Source organism: Callospermophilus lateralis, chromosome 7 (genome assembly GCF_048772815.1).
Source record: "Callospermophilus lateralis isolate mCalLat2 chromosome 7, mCalLat2.hap1, whole genome shotgun sequence".
Lineage (NCBI taxonomy): Eukaryota > Metazoa > Chordata > Mammalia > Rodentia > Sciuridae > Callospermophilus > Callospermophilus lateralis.
The window spans coordinates 14,019,057-14,043,176 of NC_135311.1; the positions used below are offsets into that span (position 1 = coordinate 14,019,057).

The 24,120-nt window shown below is 44.6% G+C and overlaps 1 protein-coding gene across 4 annotated transcripts in view; it reads right to left on the minus strand.

Annotated features, from left to right (window-relative positions):
* Olfml2b (olfactomedin like 2B) overlaps positions 1-24,120 on the minus strand; it is a 40,911-nt gene that overhangs the window by 11,267 nt on the left and 5,524 nt on the right. For 2 of the 4 annotated variants that reach the window (XM_076861489.1, XM_076861491.1), the window contains exons 3-6: positions 23,441-23,548; positions 9,368-9,544; positions 3,336-3,561; positions 772-1,299 (exon numbers count right to left, since the gene is read on the minus strand). In XM_076861489.1, the coding sequence (XP_076717604.1) occupies positions 772-1,299; positions 3,336-3,561; positions 9,368-9,544; positions 23,441-23,548 (1,039 nt within the window). Of the gene's footprint in view, positions 1-771; positions 1,300-3,335; positions 3,568-9,367; positions 9,545-23,440; positions 23,549-24,120 lie in introns of all 4 variants that reach the window. The other 2 variants (XM_076861488.1, XM_076861490.1) reach the window with 1 other exon arrangement.

Sequence of the window (24,120 nt, forward strand, 5' to 3'; positions counted from 1 at the left end):
GTGTGATGGTGCACTGTAATCCCAGTGACTCGGGAGGCCAGCCTGGATAATTCAGTGAGACCCTGTCCCAAAATAAAAAATAAAAAGGACTAGGGATGTAACTCAGAGGTAAAGAACCCCTGGGTTCATCTTTAGTCCCAAATAAATAAAATAAAGTAAAATTACTGTAGAAAACTTTACTCACTAATTGCACATACTTTAATACTCATCACAAAGTCTATTTGATAAATGTCTGTAAAACTGACTAATAAAGATGAGATAAAGATATTAGCTGTATTCATTTATACATATGTTTTGGAAAGGAGATTCTGAACTTGTCACTGGCACATTTTAAATTCATAAACCCTGGATGTTAAAATTAACTATTGGCCAAAGACATAATTCCACTTCCCTTTTGGATTTGTTTTTGCAAATCTGGTGATCTGTTTTTTGTTTGATTGATTATTTGTTTGGGGTACAAGAGTTGACAGAGGGGTTCTTTACCATTGAACTACACTCCTAACACCCCACTTGCCTTTCTTTTTTTTTTTATTTCATTCGTTGTTGGTGGCCCTTTATTTATTTCTTTATGTGGTGCTGAGAATCGAACCCAGTGCCTCACACATGCTAGGCAAGCGCTCTACCACTCAGCCACAACCCCAGCCCCCCGACTTGCCTTTCTTTATGAAGATCTTTGACCATTTGGCTTCTTACTCTTCTTTCAACCTATTTCCATGCTCAGTCTTTTACCTGAGCCGTCCTGGAGACCAAGGCCAGATTGGATGAACTCACCTATGACGTTCCGAATGTCATCTTCTTCTTCAGGGCTCAGGGTGGGGCTGGCTAGGGTTGCGCCCTGCCCAGCAGTTACATCTTTCTCCAGGAAGTTTGTCCTGACTGCAGTGGGAAGCACTGGGACTGTGTGCATCCCTTCCACAAACATGTCTCCCGGAGCCATTGCCAGAGAAGCCGAGACTGGAGGCTGCTGGGTGGCTGTGTGGGCCACGGTGGTGGGTGGCACCTGAGTAGGAGGTAGCTCCCCCATGTGGTCTGGAAACACTGAGGTGGCCTGGAGAGTGGTTGAGAGTTGTTCAGAGGCGGCCTGGAGAGTGGGCTCCGTGAGGCCAGGTGCTGAGGTCGAGGCCTGTGGCAGTGCTGAGAACAGGGGTGCGTTCTGGGTGCTCAGGTCACTTGTTACAACAGCGGCATGACTGGTAGCTGCCGGTCTCCGGGTGGCACTGGCCAGTAGGTCATCGTGTCTCAGGAGTTGATCTTCAATCAGCAAATCCACGCCACTGTCACCACTGAAAAGTTCATCTTCTATGGAACAGATATAAGGTCAATTTGGTCCCTGGGGTAAGAAACAACCTGGCCAAAAGCAAGTGAAACCCACCAGTGAATTAGGGAACTCCTTTTCTCAACATGGTGGCTTGGTTGGAGATGGAGCCTAGCTGGGATTTTAGAAGAAGGTGATAAGGGACACAGACAAAAGGACACTGTATTTCCTGGAGAGTATTTCTGAATGGACTGCAGCTAAACTCCACCCAGAACTCAGGGGTCCCTGGTGGAGGCTATGAACCCTGATAACCAGCAGGACATTATTTATCCAGTCCATTCATTCAACAAGTGTTTAAAGGGCACATCCAACAACACTGAGCAAGATAAAGACCCTTGACCTCGTGAGCTTCTGCTGTCTAGTAGTGGAGACACTAAATAAATGGATCGATTGCAGTTTAAAGGTGCTGTGAGGGGGAGTAGGGTAAGGTGACTCAAGTACACTGGGAATGAATCTGCAGTTATGAATACAGTGGTCAGATGGGGCTCACTGAGATGAAGGGATGAGCAGAGTTCTGGAGAAAGAGGAGAGAGCCCGGCCAAGCATTCCAGGGGGAAATAACAGTAGTGCAAAGACCCTGAGGGTAGACATGCCTGCTAAAGTGCAGGAGCAGCAAGGTAGACAGATAATGAGGCAGAAGAGGTGGAGGGGACACTAACAGGACAGCAAGGTCACAGGGAATCAGGAGCCAGGTCACATGGGGCTTGGGTTGTGCACGGACTCCAGTCTGTTTGTGTGTTTTTGGTGCTGGGGATTGAACTCAGGGGGGTTCTACCACTGATGACATCACCAGTCCTTTTTCTTTTCTCTTTTGAGACAGGGTCTTGTTAAGTTTCCCAGGCTGGCCTCCAACTTGCAATCCTCCCGCCTTAGTCTCTTGAGCAGCTGGGATTACAGGTACATGCTGCCACATCCGGCCTGGACTTTAATTTTTATTGTAAGTGAAACAGAACAGGCTGAAGGGTTTTAAGCAGAAACAAAACATGGGACGGCAAAGATTTCTTAGGGAGGCTACAAAGACTGCAAAAAAAGATAATTAGTAAATCGGACTTCATGGACTCTTCAAAAGCACCATTTAAGGAACTGAAAAAGCAGGGCTGAGAGCACACAGGTCAGTGGTCAATTACTTGCCTGGCCTGCAGGCATTTGGCCCAGGGTTTGCTCCCCATCACTGGGAAAAAAGAAAGAAAAGGAAAGAGGAACTGAAAATGCAAGCCAGGTGGAGAGCAAATATTTGCAATACATACGATGACAAAGGATCTGTATCCAGAATATGTTCAAGAGCTCCCCCAAATCAATAACGACACCAACAAGAATAAGAAGACCAAAACACAGTTAAGAATGAGCCAAATGACTGCCAGCTACTGAGAATAAACTGGATAGAGGGAGCATACCCAGGAGGCCGGAGCGTAGACCAGGTAGTGGAAGGAGCTCGCCGGGGGAGAGGAAAAGAATGGAGGCCTTTGGGGGACTCCGGGACAAGGAATAGAAAGGAGACAAGAGAAGGACGGGAGGAGGCAGGAGACCAGGAAGAGCACAGGCAGAGGAAGTGCTAAGGAACCAAGATTAAAATGATGGGGAGAGGGATAAGCTATTTTCTGTTAAAATATAAATAAATAATAAGGATGAGATCCAAAGGGGGAGGTTCTGGAGGCTCAGATAGCAAGCTCAAAGGCCCTGGAGGGAGAAACAGGTGGTGGAAGCCTACCATGTGGTTCTGAGGAGTCTTTCCCCCAAACTTTGTTTCTCTCAAATCTGCAAACAAGGAGGACTGAGCTAGGGGGCACTGAAGTCCCTTCCGGCTCAGCCACATTCTGTCATGTGGTCTTCTGCAAGCCCAGAGAAGTTAAGTGACTTGCATCAAGACCACTCAGTAAGTTATAAAGAACTGCACCACAATTCCGGGTAACTTGAACCCTGCAGCGTGAGGCCACAGCAGTCATCCGGACTGCGGGAGGTGTGTGTGGCTCCATCTCACGTGGTCCAAATGGCCACTCCCTCCCTGCTGGCCCCAACTCACGCTGCTCTTCGATGTCATTCTCTTCCTCAGAGACCTTGGCTTTATAATAGGTGATGCCCCGGATGACGGTGGGCTTGGAGGCCGGCCGGCCCCTCAGATGGACCTGCCTGTGAAGGGGTCGCTGCCGCTTCACCACCTCAGGTGGGGCCAGGGGTCGAGTCTGCAGGAGCTCAATGGAGTTGATCTGCTGGGACACAGTTTCTTCCTGCAGAAACCGCTCTTCATACTGCTCCTCGGAGGGGACACAAGGGAAGGTCAGGTCACTGGTCAGAGAGAGAGTGGTTAGGTGGGGGCAAAGCCAGAGAGATAACAGTAACGCTCCCCAAGAGCCATGTCCTGTTATGTGTTTAGAAATGTTAAATAATTAAATCCTCTCATTAGCCCTGAGAGGTAGGGCCCATTTTTATCATGCTCATCTACAGATTAGGAAACAGAGGCACAGAGAAGTCATGAAAATTGCCCAAGATCCCACAACAGGTTAAGTAGTAGAAGCAGGATTTGAACCCAGGCAGCAGCCTGGCTGCGGAATCGATGCCTCTGACCTCAGTGCTACTCTGCCCAGAGAACCCAGTTCTACTCTCAGCTCTGGCCTAGGGATGTTGGGTAACTTAGCCCTAAGTTGCTTCCAGAGAGACAAATGTCAGGGGAGGGTGCCCAGATGGGACATGAAGCCTGAAGACGATCAGGCACATTGTCTCCGGATGAAGCCTCAATGGTTTTATAGCTATCAGAATGGGCGCCCGACAACTTTGTCACTGCCCAGCCCCAAACACTCCCTACTGCATACAGAACAATGTCCAAAGTCCTTGACATCTTCTCTTGCCTACTCCATCAATACCCACACTCCAGGTTAGTCAGTTGACTAACTCCTAAGCTCTCCTGAGCAGCTGGGTCTTTGCTCAGACTATTTTTTTACTTCCTATCTGGAAAATTATTACCAACTCCTCTCCATGTCCCTCCACATATAGCCACTTACTAAAATCTACCCTCTGCTAAAGACAGCTAAAATCCCAGGCCTCCCAGGAAATAGCCCAGACTTTCTCATACGGAATCAATCTTTCCTCTCGGACCCCACTTTACTCCTTGTGGCAGAGATTTCTAATCGATTACCCGAATCCTAACAGACACCCAATATTACGGACATGGACATTCTCACTAGTGGGGTATAGGCAGAAGAAGCTGGTTGGAGGAGCTTTCGGAAGAGTTGCTAAAAGGGAGTGCTAAGTAGGGAGGCATCTTTTGCTCTCTTCCTCATTTTCCTGGATTAAAATGTGAACAAGGTGGCTGGAGCTGAGCAGCCATCCCCTTGTGATCCCGAGGGTATTCCGGAGAATGGAAATCACTATGTCTTGGAGCTAACCATACCAGCTGTGAACTGTCTGACTCTAGAGCTCTTCTGAAATGACAACAAACTTTCCTATTGTTTTTATTTGTTTTCTTTCTTTTCTTTTTTGTTTGTGTGTGTGTGGTACTAGGGATAGAACCTAGAGCTTTTCACATTCTAGACAAGTGCTTCTGCCTCTGATCCACACAGCCAGCCTTTTTTAAATTTTAATTTTGAGACAGGGTCTCGTTTAGTTGCCCAGGCTGGCCTCAAACTTGTGATCTCTTGCCTCAGCCTCCTGAGTCACTGGGATTACAGGTGTGAGCCACAGCAGTTGGCAAGAACTGACCTCTTGTGTCCACGGTATGGCAGGGTCTCAGTCCTGCACTAGGCTGTTCAGTCATATTCCCTTCCCAGGAGCAGAGTCCCCTAACTTTAAAAAGCAAAGGACAATGGGCACAAGGCTTGTGATCTATCTGGGCTCAAAGTCAGGGCCACATTTCAGGTAGTCCAGCTTCTGAGAGGCCTGGCTCCTTCAGGAGAGTGTGGAAACCTGAGAAGAAAGTGATCCAGATCTTTTGTCACAAGGACTCTGACAGGTAATAAAGAAGAGGTAGCTTCCTGCTGTCACATGAGCCATCAAAACCTCCCCCTTTTTACCAGGAGGAGGCAGGTGAACTCCTCTAGACCCTGTAATTCTGGGCCATGGTGAAATCCTCCTTGACTGCAGAGCCCTTGCAGAAACAAAACCTATGTCCCAGATGGCAAATGCCTGGAGGCAGAATAGGGCCTCAACCACTTCACATTAACTGCAGGGACCCAGCACCATAGCCAATTTCTTCACTTTGCACAGGAGGAAAAAAAAAAAAAAAAACAGTCTGTTTTGACCTTTAAATTTTTGCCTGGAGAAACCCAGAGTCCTTATTCCCAACCACACCTCCAAGTCTGTTCTTGTTTTCCCGTGACAAGAGTTTACTCAGATGGTGCAAGAGATACGGCAGTTCCCAAACATGCCTGTGTCTCTCTCTCCTGGCACGCAGTGGCGACAGACTCCTGGAATGCAAGAGACACCTTTCTGCCAGCCTTCCCTGGCTGGGGCCAAAGAGCTTCCCAGAAGGAGGAGGCCCACACGCTGACCATGCCCTCGGCAGCCCCCACTCCAGCTACCTGTCCCTCCCTTAAGTCCCTGTTCTTGATGATGAAGTGACCTTATCCAGAGGTGTGGTGGACACCTGGTCGTTGATAATGATATTTTAGTAAGCACCTATTATGGCTATGACCCTTTATATTATTTCTAACCCTTACAGCATCACGGGGCAAAGTAGTTATTGCTATCCACATTTTACAGATGAGGAAACAGAGGCTCAGAGTCATTTAGCAGTTTAGTTGAAAATCATTTAATTAAGGGGCTGAGGAAGTGGTGCTTATCAAATCACATGACCAACAAATAGGCCCATAGCTTTGGGGTCTGCACTCTTTCTTTTTCTGAGCCACACTACCAACAGCTGTGACCACAGGACCATTTGTTTGCCATCCCAAAATTCCCTTACATCCCCGTGACCTCAGGGCCACGGTCTGGCTACTGCCCAGCAGACTTGGGAGATCCCTCATTTCCCAGTGGAAAGAGCTGTCTGGGAGGCTGTCCAGAGGCCCCCCAGCCACATCCCCTGACTCAGACCCAGAGAGGCATCTAATTGCCGAGCCCCGGTTTCCCTCTGCATTGCAAAAGTAGGTTGTCATTTCTTCGTGGCAAACCCTAGCAACTGTCTTTAGTTCCAGGCTCCCAGGCAAGGGTGGGAACTTGAGTTTTTTTGTTCCAGCCAAGGAGATGGAGCAAGACCATGGACAGCCTTTGCCAGGGAACATATAATTTCCTTGGATTCACTGGCGACAGGCTGCACTGGGCGGCAGCTGCTCCAACCAAGCTTTGATTTCCTCTCTGTTAATCCAAGAGGCTGTTGTATGACTTCAACTCCTGGCACTGATGTTCCCATTCCCACCCTGCCCTCTCCACTCCAGTCCCCCAGCCCCCTGCCAACCCTCTAGGCAGGGGCCAGGTTGAAGAGAGGCCCCCTATAAATTGACTACTCACCATTCCAAGAAACCCCTGACATTATCTACAAGAACCGTGAAAATGAACAACCATGTCCATCGACCCCCCTTTTCAGCATGGGGTTCACTAAAGAGACAGGTTTGCCAAGGGAGAGGAAGATCCTACCTTTGGGTAGGATCTTCACCACTTCCCCTGACCACCCCGCCCCTCGGGTTTGGGTGGATTGTGCTAACTTCAGCAGTGTGCTGAATGGGAATTTGGGGAGGGGAAGGACTTTGCTGAGCAAGGAGAAAAAGAGTTTAGTGTGTTTGATTTGGTTTGTTGTTTGCCCTCAGGAAATCTGAGCTGGGTTCCTTGAGCATACCACATACTGTGTCATCAAGACAACAGATAAATTCTCCAGCCTAGCCCACTGGGAAACTGGAAGCTGGAGATGGTCAGGAATCAGATGAACTGGGATAAGGTTCTGGCTCCACATGTGATAAGCAGGTGCCTTCCGTTCCCCTTCTTGTCAAAAGTCCCGTGACTCTTCCGTTACAAGCTCAGGCCCACTCAGGGGTGACCCACCGAGCAGACTAAACACATGCTTAGTGGTCAGCATGTTGGGGACACCCCAAAATGAGAATAAAAATAATTTCTGAAGGAATATGATATTTCCAAAAAATCACCAAAGTAGTCATCATGGGCAAAGCAAGACTTATTGCCCTGCCTTATAATTATTCTATGGTTTGGGATTGTTTTTACTTTGGTTATATATTGGGGAGGTGCAGGCACCATTCTTTTTCAGGGCTTATTGCCTCAAAGACCTAATCTGCCTGCTGCCCTGCCTCCAGTACACATGTGACCAAGATTCCCTAAACCCTTTGCTGTGGCCTGCTTGGAAGCCCTGTGATGAATTTCTTTACCCTAAAGTTCTGAGCCCACATACCCAGCCTTCCTTCCTCTCTATTCATAAAGTCCTGCAAGAACAATGCTTCCTACTCTAGTTCAAACCTTAAGTGTCCCCCAAAGGACCATGTGTTAAAGAGTTGGCTCAGCCCATGGTGTTTTTGAGAGATGGGAAGAAGGTAGATCATTGAAGGCATGCCCTTGGAGGAGGTGCTGGGACCCCGAGCCTCTTTCTCGTCTTCTCTCTTGCTTCCTAGCCACTATGAGGCGACTGGCTTTGTTGTACCACATACTCCCTACCAAAAGCAATGAGATTAACCAACCATGGGCTGAAACCTCTGAAATTGTGAGCCACATTAAATCTTTTCTCTTTTTCAGTCAATTATCTCAGGTGTTTTGTTGCATTAACAGAAAGCTAGCACACTTCCCAACCTTGTTCACGTCACAACACACAGAGGAACTGGCTCAGGGAATCTAACTGACCCAGACCCTGCTCAACCCATACCCATACCTACTTTCTTTCTTTCTTTTTTTTTAAGAGAGAGAGAGAGAGAGAAAATTTTGTAGTTTTTCGGCAGACACAACATTTGTTTGTATGTGGTGCTGAGGATTGAACCCGGGCCGCACACATGTCAGGCAAGTGCGCTACCGCTTGAGCCACATCCCCAGCCCCCCCCACCATACCTACTTTCCACAGAGGGATTTTCTCAATGACACACCTATCCCCAAGGCACCAGTGTGCATCCACCACTGATTCTTGGTATCCAGTTTAAGTCAGTAAGCAAGGCTTCCCTGAAGTGTTTCTGTCCCTGAGACCCTTTTATAAAACTTTGTCCAGACCAGCTTTGCTAACAGCATGTCTTACAGGACTCTTCCAGTCCTGCCACCAAAATTTACTTGTTTCCTCTTCCACACTTTCAGGTTATCTTCCAAATTAATGCCTGTTCCTTGGCAATCAATTTAGTAGATAACTCAGTACATTGCATTTAATCATTAGCACATAAACATAACTTGGTAGTAACTGGAGCCAAAAGAAACAGGCATTAAATGCAGAGGCATTTTTAAGCAAGCAGGTCTTTTGGCATCACTCAAATTATCTTAGACAGTGTTCTATTTCCCAAATGTGTAGCTTCATACTAGCAAAAGAACTGGATGGGAAGAAATAGAGGTTTGAGGCTCTGCCATTGCTTTCCAACTGAGCCAGGGAGATAAGGAACATTGCTGGATCTGTGTCCTCTGCAAGATAGTGGGGTATTGACCTCTGCCTGGCCTACTTTCCAGAGCTGTGGTGAAGACCACACAGTTAGTGGTGAAAGTATGTAGTAAATATCTAAATCCTTTGTAAATGGGGGAACCATGTAATTTATCATTTCCAAGCAGAGACATTTCTGAGAAGAAAAGAAGATGTTATTAATGATGCCAGGACAGCGGAATGAGCCTGTATGGTCCCATGCTAGGCAACACGTATGTCCTCCTTATCTGTCAGTGATCACAAATGCATGACGGGTTTATGAAAAGAATGGGGCTGGGACTGGAGGGATCCTGATCTGAGTCTTGGCTTCGACACTTACTCACTGAACTTCTCTGGGCTTCAGGGTTAAGTAAATGGGATCATCCCCTGCCCAGTACACTTACAGAACTAAGTACAGATGAAATGAGACCATGACTGCTAAAGGCCTGAACCCTGAAAAGCTCTATGCAAATGAGAGATGCCAGCATCATACCCCCACTGCTGTAAGGAGGGGACCTTAGGGGCTGGGGCTGTACCTCTGGGTGGGCGTAGGCTGCTGCTGCATCCCTCTGCAGAGCTGAGCGGATGTCTGGCATGCTGTCTAAGATGTTATCAGAGCAGTTCTCTTTGCCTCGCTTATTCATCTCAGTTCGAATTTCTTCCATGTCCTCTTTGATTTGCTCGTTTTCCTTGGTGAGGTTTTTAGAAACTTCCTGGAAAGAGAGAAGATTCAAAAAGAGTATCTGTTACAGTGTTTTAAGACACGCAGGAGGCAGCCAGCAGCCACGGAGCCCAGATACACAATAGACATGGAGACTCCTGAGAACACTCCTGAGGAATTGGCCAATAAGTGACTGCAGCCCAAGAGTGTGCCCAGCCCCATGCAGGGCACAGGATGTCCAACTGTTGGAAATATTGCCCAAACCATCATTGTTTTTCTAATAATAGCATTGCCACTCCTAGGAGACCTGGCTCCTTTCCTGTCATTTGTAGAGTCTGCCTTACCCACTGATGAAGAACACTACAACAAACCTCTATCTCCCTGCACATGTGAATCAGATGCTCAGTTAAAGATTTCCCAAACAATTTTAGAAGAGGGGCCAAAAATCTACTCAGTTTGCTATTCTAATGAGCACAAACTATTTTCTAGCTTTAGTATCATTTACATAGACAATTGATAGGCTAGCTTCAAACCTTTCTATTCACCAATAGGAAGTTTCCCTAAACCCCCCCTCCTTGGCATATCAGCCCTGTTCAGACCTGGTTCATACCATAAAGGGCCAAAGCTACATTTCAGTCAACCAACTCTGGCGAGTGTCTTCCAAGTGTCTAAGGTGCAGTATGGCAGAGAAAAAGGCCCTAAATGCTCATGGGGTTCTTGCCCTGGATTACAGACTACCTATATTCTATGAGTGAGGTTTAGTGAGTTCAGAGCAGGGCAAGAGTGGGCTGGGGGCAGCAGAGGCAGCATCCAGCCGAAGTTAAACACTGAATACGATCTGAATCATAGGAAAACTGTCAACTCCTGTCTCCTGGAGTTATTTTTAGAGAAGTTTGACTACCTTGAGATCTAACACCTCCCAATTTTGGCCCCTATACTAAGGTTTCCATGAGCACCTAAAACGTTTGATGTGATGTTCTCTGGGCCCCGTTTATGAGGTTGGTAGAGGAAGCAACTATGCAAAATTCAGGATGTGTTTGCTTTTCATCATCCTTAACAGATAGACATGGGAAGTGTAAAGTTCAGACATGGCCAGCCACAGATCTGCAACCTGGTAAGATGTTACTAATGTCCTAGAGGGAAGCCTTGGTGGCTCAGAGCCAGGGCAACGTGTATATATCCAGGCAGACCGTGACACCCAGACACTGTGGCTCCAATGGCTCTTACAGGGGCTGCCCAGAGAAGCCCAGTAGATGCTTGTTAAACTAACCAGACTCCAGAAACATTGGCCATGCCATTCTCAGGACATCTCAATGCATGCCAGATTTTAAGCCCTGGAAGGACTCCCTGTGTTCTATGGGGCTTAAGCCAGACCAGCCTCTGGAAATTGCACAGAATTAACTGTAAGAGCAAAAGTGCATGAGAAAGAGGTCTTGTTTTGAGAATTCCCAGAGTGAGTGGTCTTACTAGGTGTGCAGTTATTCTTCATGGAGGCTGTTAAGGACAGTCAAGAGCAATGGTTAACAGCATGAGTTCTGGAGAAAACTGGTTTATACCTCATTACTTCTATTCCTAGATCTGGGATCTCAGGCAAATTACTCAAACTCCCTCTGCTTCAGTCTCCTATCTGTAAAAATGGGCATAGTATAATACTAGCACTTTCCCTATGCGTTTTTATAAGGATTGAGTGAGTTAATACACACAGATGTGCATGGAACATGTTAAGTGGTTATTTTTCATAGACTGTCACAACTGGAACAGACCCAAGAACTCAAGCCTAACCTTTCATAGGAAGAATCCTGAGGCCCTGAATAAGGCTGTGATTTGCTGAAAGTCATTTTATAATTTTTCTTTCTTTCTCTTTTTTTTTTTTTTTTTTTTGCAGTACTGGGGATTGAACTCAGGGCCTTGCACATGCTAGGCAAGAGCTTTATTACTAAGCTACCTTAACAGCTGAAAGTCATTTTAAAAAGTGGCAGAGCTTGCTAGATATGGTGGTACATTCTGTAATCCAGCTATTTGGGAGGCTGAGGGAGGAGGATTGCAAGTTCAAGGCCAGCCTGGGCAACTTAGTGAGACGGTCTCAAAATAAAATTTTAAAAAGGGCTCAGGGTGTAGCTCAGTGGTAGCGCACTTGCCTACTATGTGTGAGGCCCTGAATGGAATCCTCAGTATTCCCCTACCCCCTAAAAGTGCTGAGCTGAATCACCACCCAGCCTCCTGGCCCAGGTCCTAAGAGGTAGAGACCAACAGCATCAGCATCATACAGGAATTTATAGAAATGCAAATTTTCAAATTGGTATGGGTGCAGGCCTGCCTGTAATCCCAGCAACTCTGGAGGAAGAGGCAGGAGAATCACAGGTTGGGGTTAGCTTCAACAATTCAAAATAAAAGTAGAGCGAGTTGGGAATGTACTTCAGTCAGTGGTGAAGAGCCCCTGGAATCCATCCCCAGTATCTCACCAAAAAACAAAACAAGCATGAAAAGTGCCACCTTAAGTATGGCTGCTGGAAAAGGGGGCAGAACTGTGTGAGAGGCTGTGAGAGGGGCAGGTCTTCCTCAGGCTGAGATTCTGGTATTTTCATGGGGTTCAAGCATTTCCATAATCCATAAGCACCTCTCAAGAGCAGCACTGTGGATGTCCCTGCTGTAGCTCTCTGTCTTAAGATAACAGAGCCCACTAGGTCCAGTGTGCTGTTCTTTTATTAATGTGTCCAGCGCTGAGGGATCAAGTGTGGGCAAGACCAATGAACATGGTGCCCTGGTGAAGACCACCCTCCGAGAGGGGGCAGGAAGCAATAAACAAACAAGAAGATCCTAACTAGTGAAAAGTGTTGCCCTAAGTCAGGGCAATCTGACAGATACAGGTACCGACCCCTTAGCCACCTTGATAATGCCGCTCTGAGGATGGGACTAATGTACGTCCACACCTGTCGCCCTGTGTTCTGGTTCCCTGTGGTGGACACAGGACTCTATGAAAAGTTCTGGTAACTCTGTGTGGACAGAATATCTTTTTTATTTGAAATAAGTTCTCACCTGACTCCTGAACACCTTGAAACTGGCCCCAAGTGAGGCAAGGAGCAGCCCCACAAATGTAGCTCCTGCCTCCTGATCCCCAGAGGGACCCCTGCTCACTGATTTATAATCTCCAATCTCTTCTGATTTCAGTAGAAGCCATTATTCTAGATTTCCACAGAGGAGGGTTTGAGGCCAGCCTGGCTCTGAGAACCCAGAGGAGCAGTATAGTTTATTCCCCTCGTGGGAACAGCAAAGCCCGCCAGTCGCCTGAATAAACACTGGGCTAGAAGTGGCATCACCCCATTGGCCTGCTGGGCTAAGCCAGCTGGTGTCCCTAGGGCAGCAGCAGCAGCTGCCCTTCCTTGGACACCCCCACCCCAACCCGGAGCTGCTGACCTCGTCTTGTTCCCTACTCCTCCCTAGGGCTCTGCTTCCCTCACACCAAGAGCCTTTTGTGGGTTCTTTTAGGCAGAGCAGGGGATGCTCCTAATGCAGAGTGCTCTAGATCCTACCCTGGCAGACAACTGAACCCCATGACCTCATGCCTCAGGCTCTTCCCCTCTGGGACAGCTGCAACTGTGACATTTATGGCGGAGGCAACTTGGCTTGTGGGCAGGGCTAGCAAGGTGGCAGAGGAGGTGGGAAGGGTGCTGATCTGGCAGGAGCCAGTGTGCCACATGGTCCCTCCCAAGGACGCTGGCACTGTGAAGAGGGAAGGTGGAGGGGGAGAGGCAGCTAGAGGACTAGGACAGAAGGATGGATACAATTAAGATCTGGGAACTCTGTCATGACTCCTTCAGCTAGAGAGGTGTTCTGAAAAGCTTAAACTGAGAGGTGTTCACAGAACAAATGTCACCCTGCAGGAGGGGCATGCTGAAGGGCTGTGCAGTTGGAAACAGGAGATTGTCTTCTGAGAGCAAGGCCACATGGACAGATGGGAACAGGTCTCAGTCAGACACACAGAGAGCAGGGAATAGGAAGCAAGTAAACTGGGAAGGGTCCCTTGGCGAGGGGGATCAGACCATAGGTGGAGTTTGAGGTACAGCTGGCTATCACTGGTGAGCACAGCTGGTCAACACAGCTTGCTAAGGGGCTGAGAATATGGCTCAGTTGGTAGAGTACTTGCTTAGCATGCACAAGGCCCTGGGTTCAATCCCCAGCACGCCAAAAACAAACTAACAAACAAAAAACCACAGCTTGAGTGAGCTGTGGGTGGGCTAACACAACCAGATGTGCAGATTGGTGGAATGGGCCTTGGAAAGGCTGTGCCCTGGCTATGGACTCAACTTGTCCAGCTCTTAGACAAGTGTGATCATGCAGTGGCTTAAGCTAGGGGGAAAGAAGACCATGCTGCAGGGCTCTGGCCATTCCCTGTGAATGGGAGGACAGAGAGGGAAAAATGCTGGCTCTGGAGATAAGGTATAAAATCCGCTCCATAGTCATAGCCTGGTAATATAACCATAGGATAGAAGTGATGAAATCTCTCTAGGACCCTTGGGAAAAGAAAGAATAAGCCAGGGACTATGATGGACGCCTGTAATCCCAGCAACTTGGGAGGTTAAGGTAGGAAGATTGCAAGTTTGAGGCCAACCTGGGCAACTTAGTGAGACTTTGTCTCAAAAATTTTAAAAAAGGACTGGGGGTCCTTTAGTGAGGGAAAAGAGGAAGAGGGGAATGACAAGAGGAAGACAAAGAAGAGGAAGAGGAGGAGGAGGAGGAAGAAAAGAAGGAAAAAATGAAAAAGAAACAAAAAAGAAGTGATGATGGTACCTACATTGACAATCTTAGCATTGAGAATGGATGAGTGCCTGGCCTAGAAGAGAACTGTGGACATACATAGGTGTGAAAGGAGGAAGAGCTAAGGTTGGTATGACTAAGCCAGGGAGGAAGAGAGGACCCAAGGCTGGTATGTGGGAGAGAGGCACAAGACACCTGTTGGAGGAGACTGGGCTAGATTGCAGGTGGGACAAACTTTGTCTCCCAAATCACATAGCAGGCATGTGCCACTGTATCCAAGGAGGCTGCCTGGGAGCCCTGTGGGTGTCAGGCCCACTGGAGATGGCTGGATGTGCAGAGCTCTGGTACAGATGATAATCTTAAGGACCGAGGGGACCTGGTTCCTGTGGGAGTGAAGTGAGCAAGCATGAGGGTGACGAGGCCCATAGTGCAAGGGCTCTCGGTTTTCATTAGCTCACCCTGCCCTTCCCCCTCTGAGCCCTCCAGGACCCAACAAGGACCAGATGGCCTGTATCAGCCACCCAGCTGACAGCTGTCCCCAAGCCCCTGTAAGAGAAATAGATGGGGAGAGCAGCTGGAAACAGCCGACTCCTGATGGCAGAAAGGCAGCAGGGGTCCAATCCCTCCAAGCACAGCTGGTGGAGACAGGCAGAGAGGCCTGAGGTAAGGGAGACACCAGCTGCTGCCTTAATCCCTCATCCATCCAAACAGCTGCTCAGCTTCCATTCCACGGCAGGTGCTAGGCTAGGCCTGGATACACAAAGAGGACTTAGACCCTGGCTGCCCTCAAAAGACCCCAAGCTTGAAAGGAGAGTCAACAAGTGCAGAGCAGAAGTCCCAGGCCTCTGATGATGAATTTCTGCATGAGGGGGAACCTCATCCCCTGCAATACCCACACACTCCTCACATCCTGGCGGCTATCAGCTATTCCTAAGCCAGCAGATGGAGGGCTGACTCTTACACTGAAAGCCAAGAAGAAAATAAGCTCACAAATCCATGGTGGCAAACTAGATTTTAAGGATATACAACCCCAAGAGAGGTTGAACTCATATTAAGATGTATATTGAATTAAATAACCTTAACGTCAAAATGTATCTTAGAGACATCATCTCCAGCCCTCTGCCTTCTTTCACTTCAGGAGGACAGGGTGAGTGACACTCCTCTCCAAGTCTGCACTTGAGGAGAGTAAAATGGCTGCCTGTGAACCTTCTGCAGAAGTAGATTCAATCAGGAGACAGTGACAAGTTGGGGTGTCTTGATGGGAGCACAAGGAGGCTGGGAAAGAGGAGACTTGGAAAGACACAGCTCCCCTAAGTCTCTGCCAGGCACACACAGATGAAAATTACATTTTTCTACTAATGGTAAAAAGATACATGCCCAAGGGGCAGGAATCCTCCTTTGATCTTGCGTTGTAGGCTGGAAACACAAAAGCCACCAAACTTTTAGGTTGGGAGAGAAGCTCCCACATTCTGAGATGCGGGCCAGTTCTGGGTCTGCTAAACCCATAACAGATTTCAGATCTTCCGCGGGGGCAACATTATGAGGAGTGAGCCTTCAACTGACACACAAAGTTCCCTGGTGCCTATCTGTGCCCATGAATGGAGTCCACAAACTCCAGTGGGGAGGTGAGAAAGGAAGAATCACACACACCACACGGGGCAGAGCTTCCATTACAAATATCACACTGTGGAAGCTTATAGGGATGCACCTATTTTAAAAGTGTGAGACATATCACACACATATATGAAGGTATATATGCACACAGTCATAAGCATACCAAGAATTTATAAATGTTTACAGGTATACTGCAGCTAGACCATGAAGAAGGGTTTACCACAAAGATTTTCAACTTTTATGGGTATACTTTGATTCAGTTAGTACTTTAATGCTAGAGATTATAATCTGTCCCTGTCTTTTTCTTTCACTTTGAAAATAAATCTGCTCATGGAAGCAGTATATGATACTATCCCATGTTTCTAGTCCTGCTGCCTCCCAAATCCATTTTTACGTCTGGGCAGCCTATAAGTCTCTGGGTCTCTCGGAGTTCAGATGAAAGTCTTTTCTCCAGTTGAATCAATGCCAAACTTGGGTCTATGTGCAATGAACAGGGTTTATGTCTTTGGAAGCTACAGGTTTTCCTTGTAGACTTTTATTTCCCATCTTCCCTAGATCCTATGCTCTGTGCCCAATTACTGTACCCCCAATCTAACACTGTACCCCCCACTTCCTACATCCTCTTTCCCTTTTCAGATGTTCACAGGGCTGTTCATGGGCCATTATGAATTCTGAACCTGGAAACAATCCACATATCTATCATTAGGAGATAGGTAAATATGTGGTGGCATAGTCATACAATAGAATAATACATAGCAATAAAAATGAATGAGCAAGACACAAAAACAATATAGGTAAATATCAAAAACATAAAATTGAATGAGAGAAGCCCAATACACACACACACACACTCATACACACACATCACTAACACACACACACATCACTAACACACACATAATTCTGTAGAATTCTGTACATTTAAAATTCCAAAACAGGCAAAATGGTTCCTGGGAAGGAGGAGGAGCAGGAAAGAGGAGGAATGAAGTTGACCAAATTATGTTATGTGCAATGAATCCCACTATTAAATTTAATGCACCAATAAAAAATTTAAAAATAGGGCTGGGTTTGTAGCTCAGTGGTAGAGTGCTTGCATCGCATGTGTAAGGCATTGGATTCAATTCTCAGCACCGTGTATAAATAAATAAAAATAAACCTTCATCAATAATTTAAAAATTTTTTTAATTTAAAAATAAAAATAATAAATAATAAATTCCCTTTATAAAGAAAGAAAATAGGCAAAATTAGACTGCTGGATATGCTGGTACAGGTCTATAATTGCAGCAACTTGAGGGGCTGAGGCAGGAGGATTGCAAGTTCTAGGCCAGCCACAGAAACTTAGTGAGACTTTGTCTCAAAAATAAGAAAGGGTTGGTGATATAGCTCAGTGTGAAAGCACCCCTGGGTTTGATCTCTGGTAAAGAAAGAAAAGAAGGAAGGAAAGAAGGGAGGAAGGAAGGCAAGCAGGCAGGCAAAAATGTTATATTGGAGGATGAATTATTTTGGGAGATTTGGGGGATGTATTCTTATTTGCGAATACTATAAAAAAAATCAAGAAAGATAACTAAAATACAAGGCTCTAAATAGAGAGGTTCCCCTCAGGAAGGGGGTGTGAGTAGAAGACATGTTGTAGGGAGGGCTTGGGGGTTGTTAATATTAACCTATTTCTGAAGCTGGATAATGATGACAGGGATATTTGCTTTATAATAGGTTATCAAGCTGTATACTCTTTGTGCACTTATCTGTGCTGTTATTTTTCACAATTTAAGACAAAAGTTTAAACCAAATCATCCCACTAGGCAGAGCTCCCAGTGCTGATTTTACTGAGTGTGAGGCTCTGAACAGTTCAGATTCCATTTCTCTCTCCTTCCTTCCCCTTTCATCTGCAAATGAAGTTTCCATTCCTACATCCTCCAATGTACCCAAGGTGGATGTACACACATGTGCCCACTTATACTGCCAAGCACTGATCTGACTCTGGGCAAAAAGCCCTTCCAATCTGACCTCTGTTGTCCTGTCTGACCTTCAAAGAACTCCCTTTGGGATTTAAGAATATCCAAGGACCCAGAGCAGAATTTCACTTCCATTCCTTCTGCAGAGCCAGGCTGGAGAGGGAATGTTTTATCCATTTACCCAACATTCTGCCTTTTCAATTACTGTATTCTCCAGACAGCCGGCACGAGCCAGGAGACAACCTTAATCCAAGATACAGTATTCCATTCCATGGCTGCTGGGCCCAACCAAAGACCCTCCTGTCATACCACAGCACCCTGTCTCCTTGGACTGTGGTTTTGGGAAAACTCCCGTTGGGTGGGACCTTCCCCAACTCAACTTTAATTCTGTTTAATGAGGCTTATGAGATGCAGCCACAGTCCTGCCTAGAAATTCCCTTGGAAGAACTGTTATTTTCAAGTTCTGGTTAGGAAAAACTGATGCTTACAGGGCAGACAAGAATGATTCGAAGAAACTGACGCAGTTGATTAGAAAGAGCCCTGGACTATAAGCCAAAAGGCCTGAGCTCCAATCCTATATGTCTTTGCACGGTGATCTCAGGGGATTCATCTAATTTCCTTAGATCTCACATCCTGCCCAGCTCACAGGAACAAGTGGACTAAATGTATATGGAATGTTAGAAACTATAAAATGTTATACAAATTTAAAGGATAGTTATTATAAAAGTCCAGTGTTTGCTACTAAATACCACAGTTTTGTAAGAAGAGATATTCCCATCCATATAAAAATATTCGTTTTGGGGCTAGAGTTGTGGCTCAGCAGTAGAGCGCTCACGTAGCATGTGTAAGGCCCTGGGTTCAGTCCTCAGCACCACATATAAATGAATGAAATGAAGGTACTGTGTCCACCTACAACTAAATAAACAAATAAATAAAGTTCATTGGGTGTGGTGCTGCATGCCTATAATCCCAGTGGCTCGGGAAGCTGAGGCAGGATGATCTTGAGTTCAAAGCCAGCCTTAGCAATTTAGTGAGGCTATTTAGCAAGACCCTGTCTCAAAATAAAATATAAAAAGTACTGGGGATGTGGCTCAGTGATTAAGCACCCCTGGGTTCAATCCCCAGTATCAAAATAAAAAAAAAAACACAAAGTTCATTTTGTCCAAGCCCTAGTTACTGTGCTCCTATACACAGGATACCACACATTTGAGCTGGCACTGTACCAAATTCATCCATACTCCTACCCTTGGCCAGAAGGGAGGGGGTTCTGCTGCTAGATAAGGTTGGGGATGAACTGTAGCCCTTGAACAGAACCCAGCCCACTGGCCCCCTCAGAGGCTGGGTGCCTGACCTTGGCCTCCCAAGCACTCTGCTCTTCCCCGACAGCTAACTTTCCCAATCTATATTCTCTAGACAGACTAAAACCACATGTTTACCAAGGTCAGGTAAAAGCAGATATTGCCAATGCCCCTTGATCCCATAGAAATACAATCCTTTTCTTAAAGGGGCATATCTCAGGGGAGGTTCAGGAAACATAGATACTTTCTAATATTGGACCCTGGCTCAATTCCTTTTGAACCATCTGGAAGGATCAGACAGAAGTTTTGCATGAAGTCCCCTGGGAGCAGGACGGTGTTGACTATTTCCAGTCTCATCCTTCCAGCTCTCAATGTAATGCTTGGGGAAGGAGAGATTCAAGATGTCTTGTGCCCTAGGTCTCTAAGGTAGCCCCTTTTGGGGAGAATGAACAGATATTTCAGGAGTCTACAGAGCTCTGACTCCAGTGCCCTCACCCTTTTTCTTAAGAGTTTACAACTGAAGTGACCGTGAACCTGCCATCCCACCAAGAGCAAAATGGCAACATTCAGAGCTGGAGGGGCCAAGCCTAAGGGTGGGTAGATAAGGAGCTGGGGTTCGACTTTTGAGACCATTTTTAGGAATAGAAGGAACATGCTGGAATGATCCTTTTAACTTCAATATTTTTCACCTCTGTCTTAGCTCTCTTGGCAAAGGAATGTAGGAATGTGTGCCCCCATCTCTCCTTGGTCATAACTCAAGTGCCACGTTTAATCATTTCAAAATATTTTCATAATAACTAGTGTGCATTTTATTCCCTCAGGAATCATACGGAGTAGGTAGGGTACCATTCCCACTTTACAGATGGAGAACCTAAGATATGGTTGCTTGGGAATAAATAGCAGGCAAAGAGTAGCTTTCTCTGTCTTGACTCAGTCAGGCACTCTTTCAGCCACAAACTAGAGATTCTTTGATAGATTCCATATCAACCAATCACCTCAAAACCCTCAAAAGTCCATTTTTTCCCCATGAGAAATATTGATATGTTTACAGTTATTCCTTTATTAAATTTACCACTTATAAGTAACATTCTGAAAATCAAAGAATAGATTTCTACTTGAAGCAGCAGCTCTTTGGTAACTATTTCAAATATCAGTCCAAAAACTAGATGCCAGTCAATAAAACATATCCATAAGCCTCTTACCAGTAGGGTTTAATGATGAATATCACTTTTCTGGTGACTAAACTTTCTTATTTATAAATAAAGTATTACAACAACAAAACAATGTTCCATTATTATTATGTCCATAAATATTTATAACTCTCACATCAATCACATATCATTAAATGAAAACTATGGCACCAATTGTGTATTCCTCTATACCCAAAGTGATGTGGTGACTTTGACTGTGAACATTATATTACTGGTATCATGGACTGGTATTTATCCTGGGCATGTACAGCCTGAATGTCCAATAAAGGAACATTATTGATTATAAATTACTTTTATGTCACATTATCATCTCAGTAGATGCAGAAAAATCATTAGATAAAAGTTAACACCCTTTAATGATTAATATCCTGAATAAATTTAGCATAGAAGGATCATACCAAAACATAATAAAGACTATACATGAGACACCCATATCCAACATCATAATGAATGGGGAAAACATGAAAGCATATCCTCCAAAAACAGGAACAAGACAAAGGTGTCCATTCTGAGCACTCTTATTCAAAATTGTACGGAATTTTTAGCTAGAACAATTAGGAAAGAGAAAAAAAATGAAAGAGATACAAATAGGAAAAGAGGAAGCCAAAATATCCCTATGGATGATATGATTCTATCTACAAGAAAACTCTTGGAATGGATAAGCAAAATTCAGCAAAGTTCAAAATCAACATACTTATAAAAATCAATATCTTTTCTGTATACCAAAAATAAAATTGTTGGAAAAGAGATCAAGAAAACAATTCCATTCCAAAGAGCTTCAAAAAATAAATCTAGGAATAAACTTAACTGAGGAGATGAAAGACTGCTATGAAAATTACAAAACACCAAAGAAATTGAAGAAGACACTAGAAGATGGAAAGACCTCCCATGTTCTTAGAGTAGGAGAATTCATATTGTTAAAATGTCCAAACTCTCTGCAGACTCAGTACAATCCTCATCAAAATACCAATAACGTTCTTCACAGAACTAGAAACAATAATCCTAAAGTTCATATGAAAGCATATAAGACTGTGAATACCCAAAGAAATCCTGAGGGAAAGAAAAAACAATACTAGAAGCATCCCAATACCTATTTAAAAATACTCTATAGAGCCATAGTAATAAAAACAGCATGTATCAGCATAAAAACAGAGATACTGACCAATTGAACAGAATAGAAGACCCAGAAATGAACCTATTCGTTTGCAGCTGACAGATTCTCGACAAGAGCACCAAAAACTCATTAGATAAGACATCCTTTTCACAAATGGTTCTGGGAAAACTGAACATCCATGTGTATAAGAATGAAAGTAGACCCCTCTACCCTGCACAAAAATCAGACCTGAAATGTTGAAACTACTACAAGAAAACAAGGAAACTCCCCTAGATATTGGAACAGCCAACAATTTCCTGAATAGGACTCCCATAGCTCAGGAAACAAAAGCAAGAATTGACAAATAAGATTACATCAAATTAAAAAGCTTCTGCACAGCAAAAGAAACAATCAAGAGTGAAAAAGACAACCTACAGAATGAGAGAATCTTTGCCTGCTATTCATCTGACAGAGGATTAATGTCCAGAATATACAAAGAATTTAAAAAATCGTAACAACCAAGAAATACGTAATCCAATCAAATGATGGGCAAATGATCTGAACAGACACTTCTCAAAAGAATTATAAATAGCCAAAAAATCTATGAAAAAAATTCTTAATATCTTTAGCTATCAGGGAAACGTAAATTGGCTATTACCAAAACATCAACAACAACAAAAAGCTAATTAATGCTGGTGATGATGTGGAGAAAAAAGAATCCTTATACATTGTTGGTAGGAATGTAAATAAGTACAGCCACTATAGAAATCAGCATGAAGGTTCCTCAAAAAACTGAAAATAAAACTACCATATGATCCAGCCATATGACTCCTGGGTATATATATATCCAAAGGAAACAAAGTCATCATTCAAAAGATGCGCACACATTTGCTGTAGCAGTCTTTACCATATATAAGATAAGAAATCAGCCCAGGGGCCCATCCACAGATGAATGGATAAAGAAAACATGATACGTTTATATATATACAACTGAGTTATTATTCATCCGTAAGAATAAAATCATGACATTTGCAGAAAAACAGATGGAAATGAAAGGCATCATGTTGAGTGAAATAAACCAGAAACAGAAAGACAAATATCATATGTTTTCTCTCATTATGTGGAAACAAACAAAAAAAACTGAAAAAGACAACCTGAAAGTGGAAGAGGGCTTTCAGAGAAGGGAATGGGAATAGTGATCAGAGGAGAGAGGGGGTCGGCAAGAGAGCACAGAAGGGAAGATGGACATGATCAAGGGGGGACATACACATATGTCACAGTGGAACCCACTATTTGTACAATCAATATGTGTTAATTATAATAATAAAATAAAATGATCATTTTTATGTTTTCTTTCTCTCAAGTGGATGAGATACACACACATTCTCACACATACACCACACACACACACAGAGATATATGCATTAGAACAGTTAAAAAAAAAAAAAAGAACAAATCAATAACCATATTCCCAGGAGGCAACAACTCTACCTTAAAAGTAAAGTAAGATGTTTATTGTAATTTTACATATCACTTATCTCTGAGTTCCCTGGAAGTCAAACTAAAAGTAAAAACAGATTATTTATATAGTTCTTACAGATAAAAAGAATAAAGTCTTTACATGTTTATTTCACTCATTCACCAACAATTTGTACAATTTTGGAAAGAAATATATTTTTTCCTTCCAAAGAAGAGAATGGGTTAAGTTCAGTTAGGACACATGCTTTCTGAAAAAAAATATTGTGAGAGGCCAGGCACAGTGGTGCACACCTGTAATCTCAGCTACTCAGAAGGCCGGAGCAGGAAGACTGCAACTTAGGGGCCAGCCTGGGCGACAGTGAGACCCTGACTCAAAATTAAATATAAAAAATGTTGAAGATGTAGCTCAGTGGAAAAGCACTTGCCTAGCATATGAAATACTCTGGTTCAATTCCCAGGACTGCAAAAAGAAGAGAGAAGAGAGGAGAAGGGAAGGGAATGGAAAGGAAGGGAAGGGAGAAGAAGGGAAATCAGAATATTCCTTACCTCCTCCAGTTTATCCACTCGCCCCACCAATTTGGTGGTGACCGAATGCAGCTTCAGGAGATCCAGGCCATAGAAAGCACCTTCCAGCATATCTATGATGGTGGAGAGCTATGAAACAAGAGCCAGGAGTTAGTCCAGGGTTGGGACAGAGAGACCACAGTGGGAGAAGTTTCCTTCAGATCTCCATGTTGTAGGCTCAACAGGGAAGCCACTAGCCAGGAATTGAAGGTAGCCCTCAGAAGCACATTTGTGGGGGCAAGCCAAATGATATATTCTGCCATCTGAAATATTTGGGTAAAAAAAATTGGAAGAATCCTACAAGAACAAGTAAATCCAAGGTCTCAACATCTTTACAAACTCTTTAGGACTCTTTTATGAATCCATCAATCACCTACATTTCTCCTATTAGACTGTAACTCCTTCAAAGCTTCTTCATCTCTACTTCCTCAAGATATCTAGCAGAGTATCTGGCTAGGTATTATAGGTAACCAATAAATGCTCAACAAAGTGATTGTAACATAAGTACCTTCAGGATATGGTTATGAAACCCTCCCTCAACTTCATTGTCTACTAAAGGCCCTGGAAGACATCAATAGATGATTTCTTAGCACAAAAAGCCAAACTGATAGGCATGGTCCAAACACAGTTGCATCTATTCAGAAACCAGAAAAACAACTCAA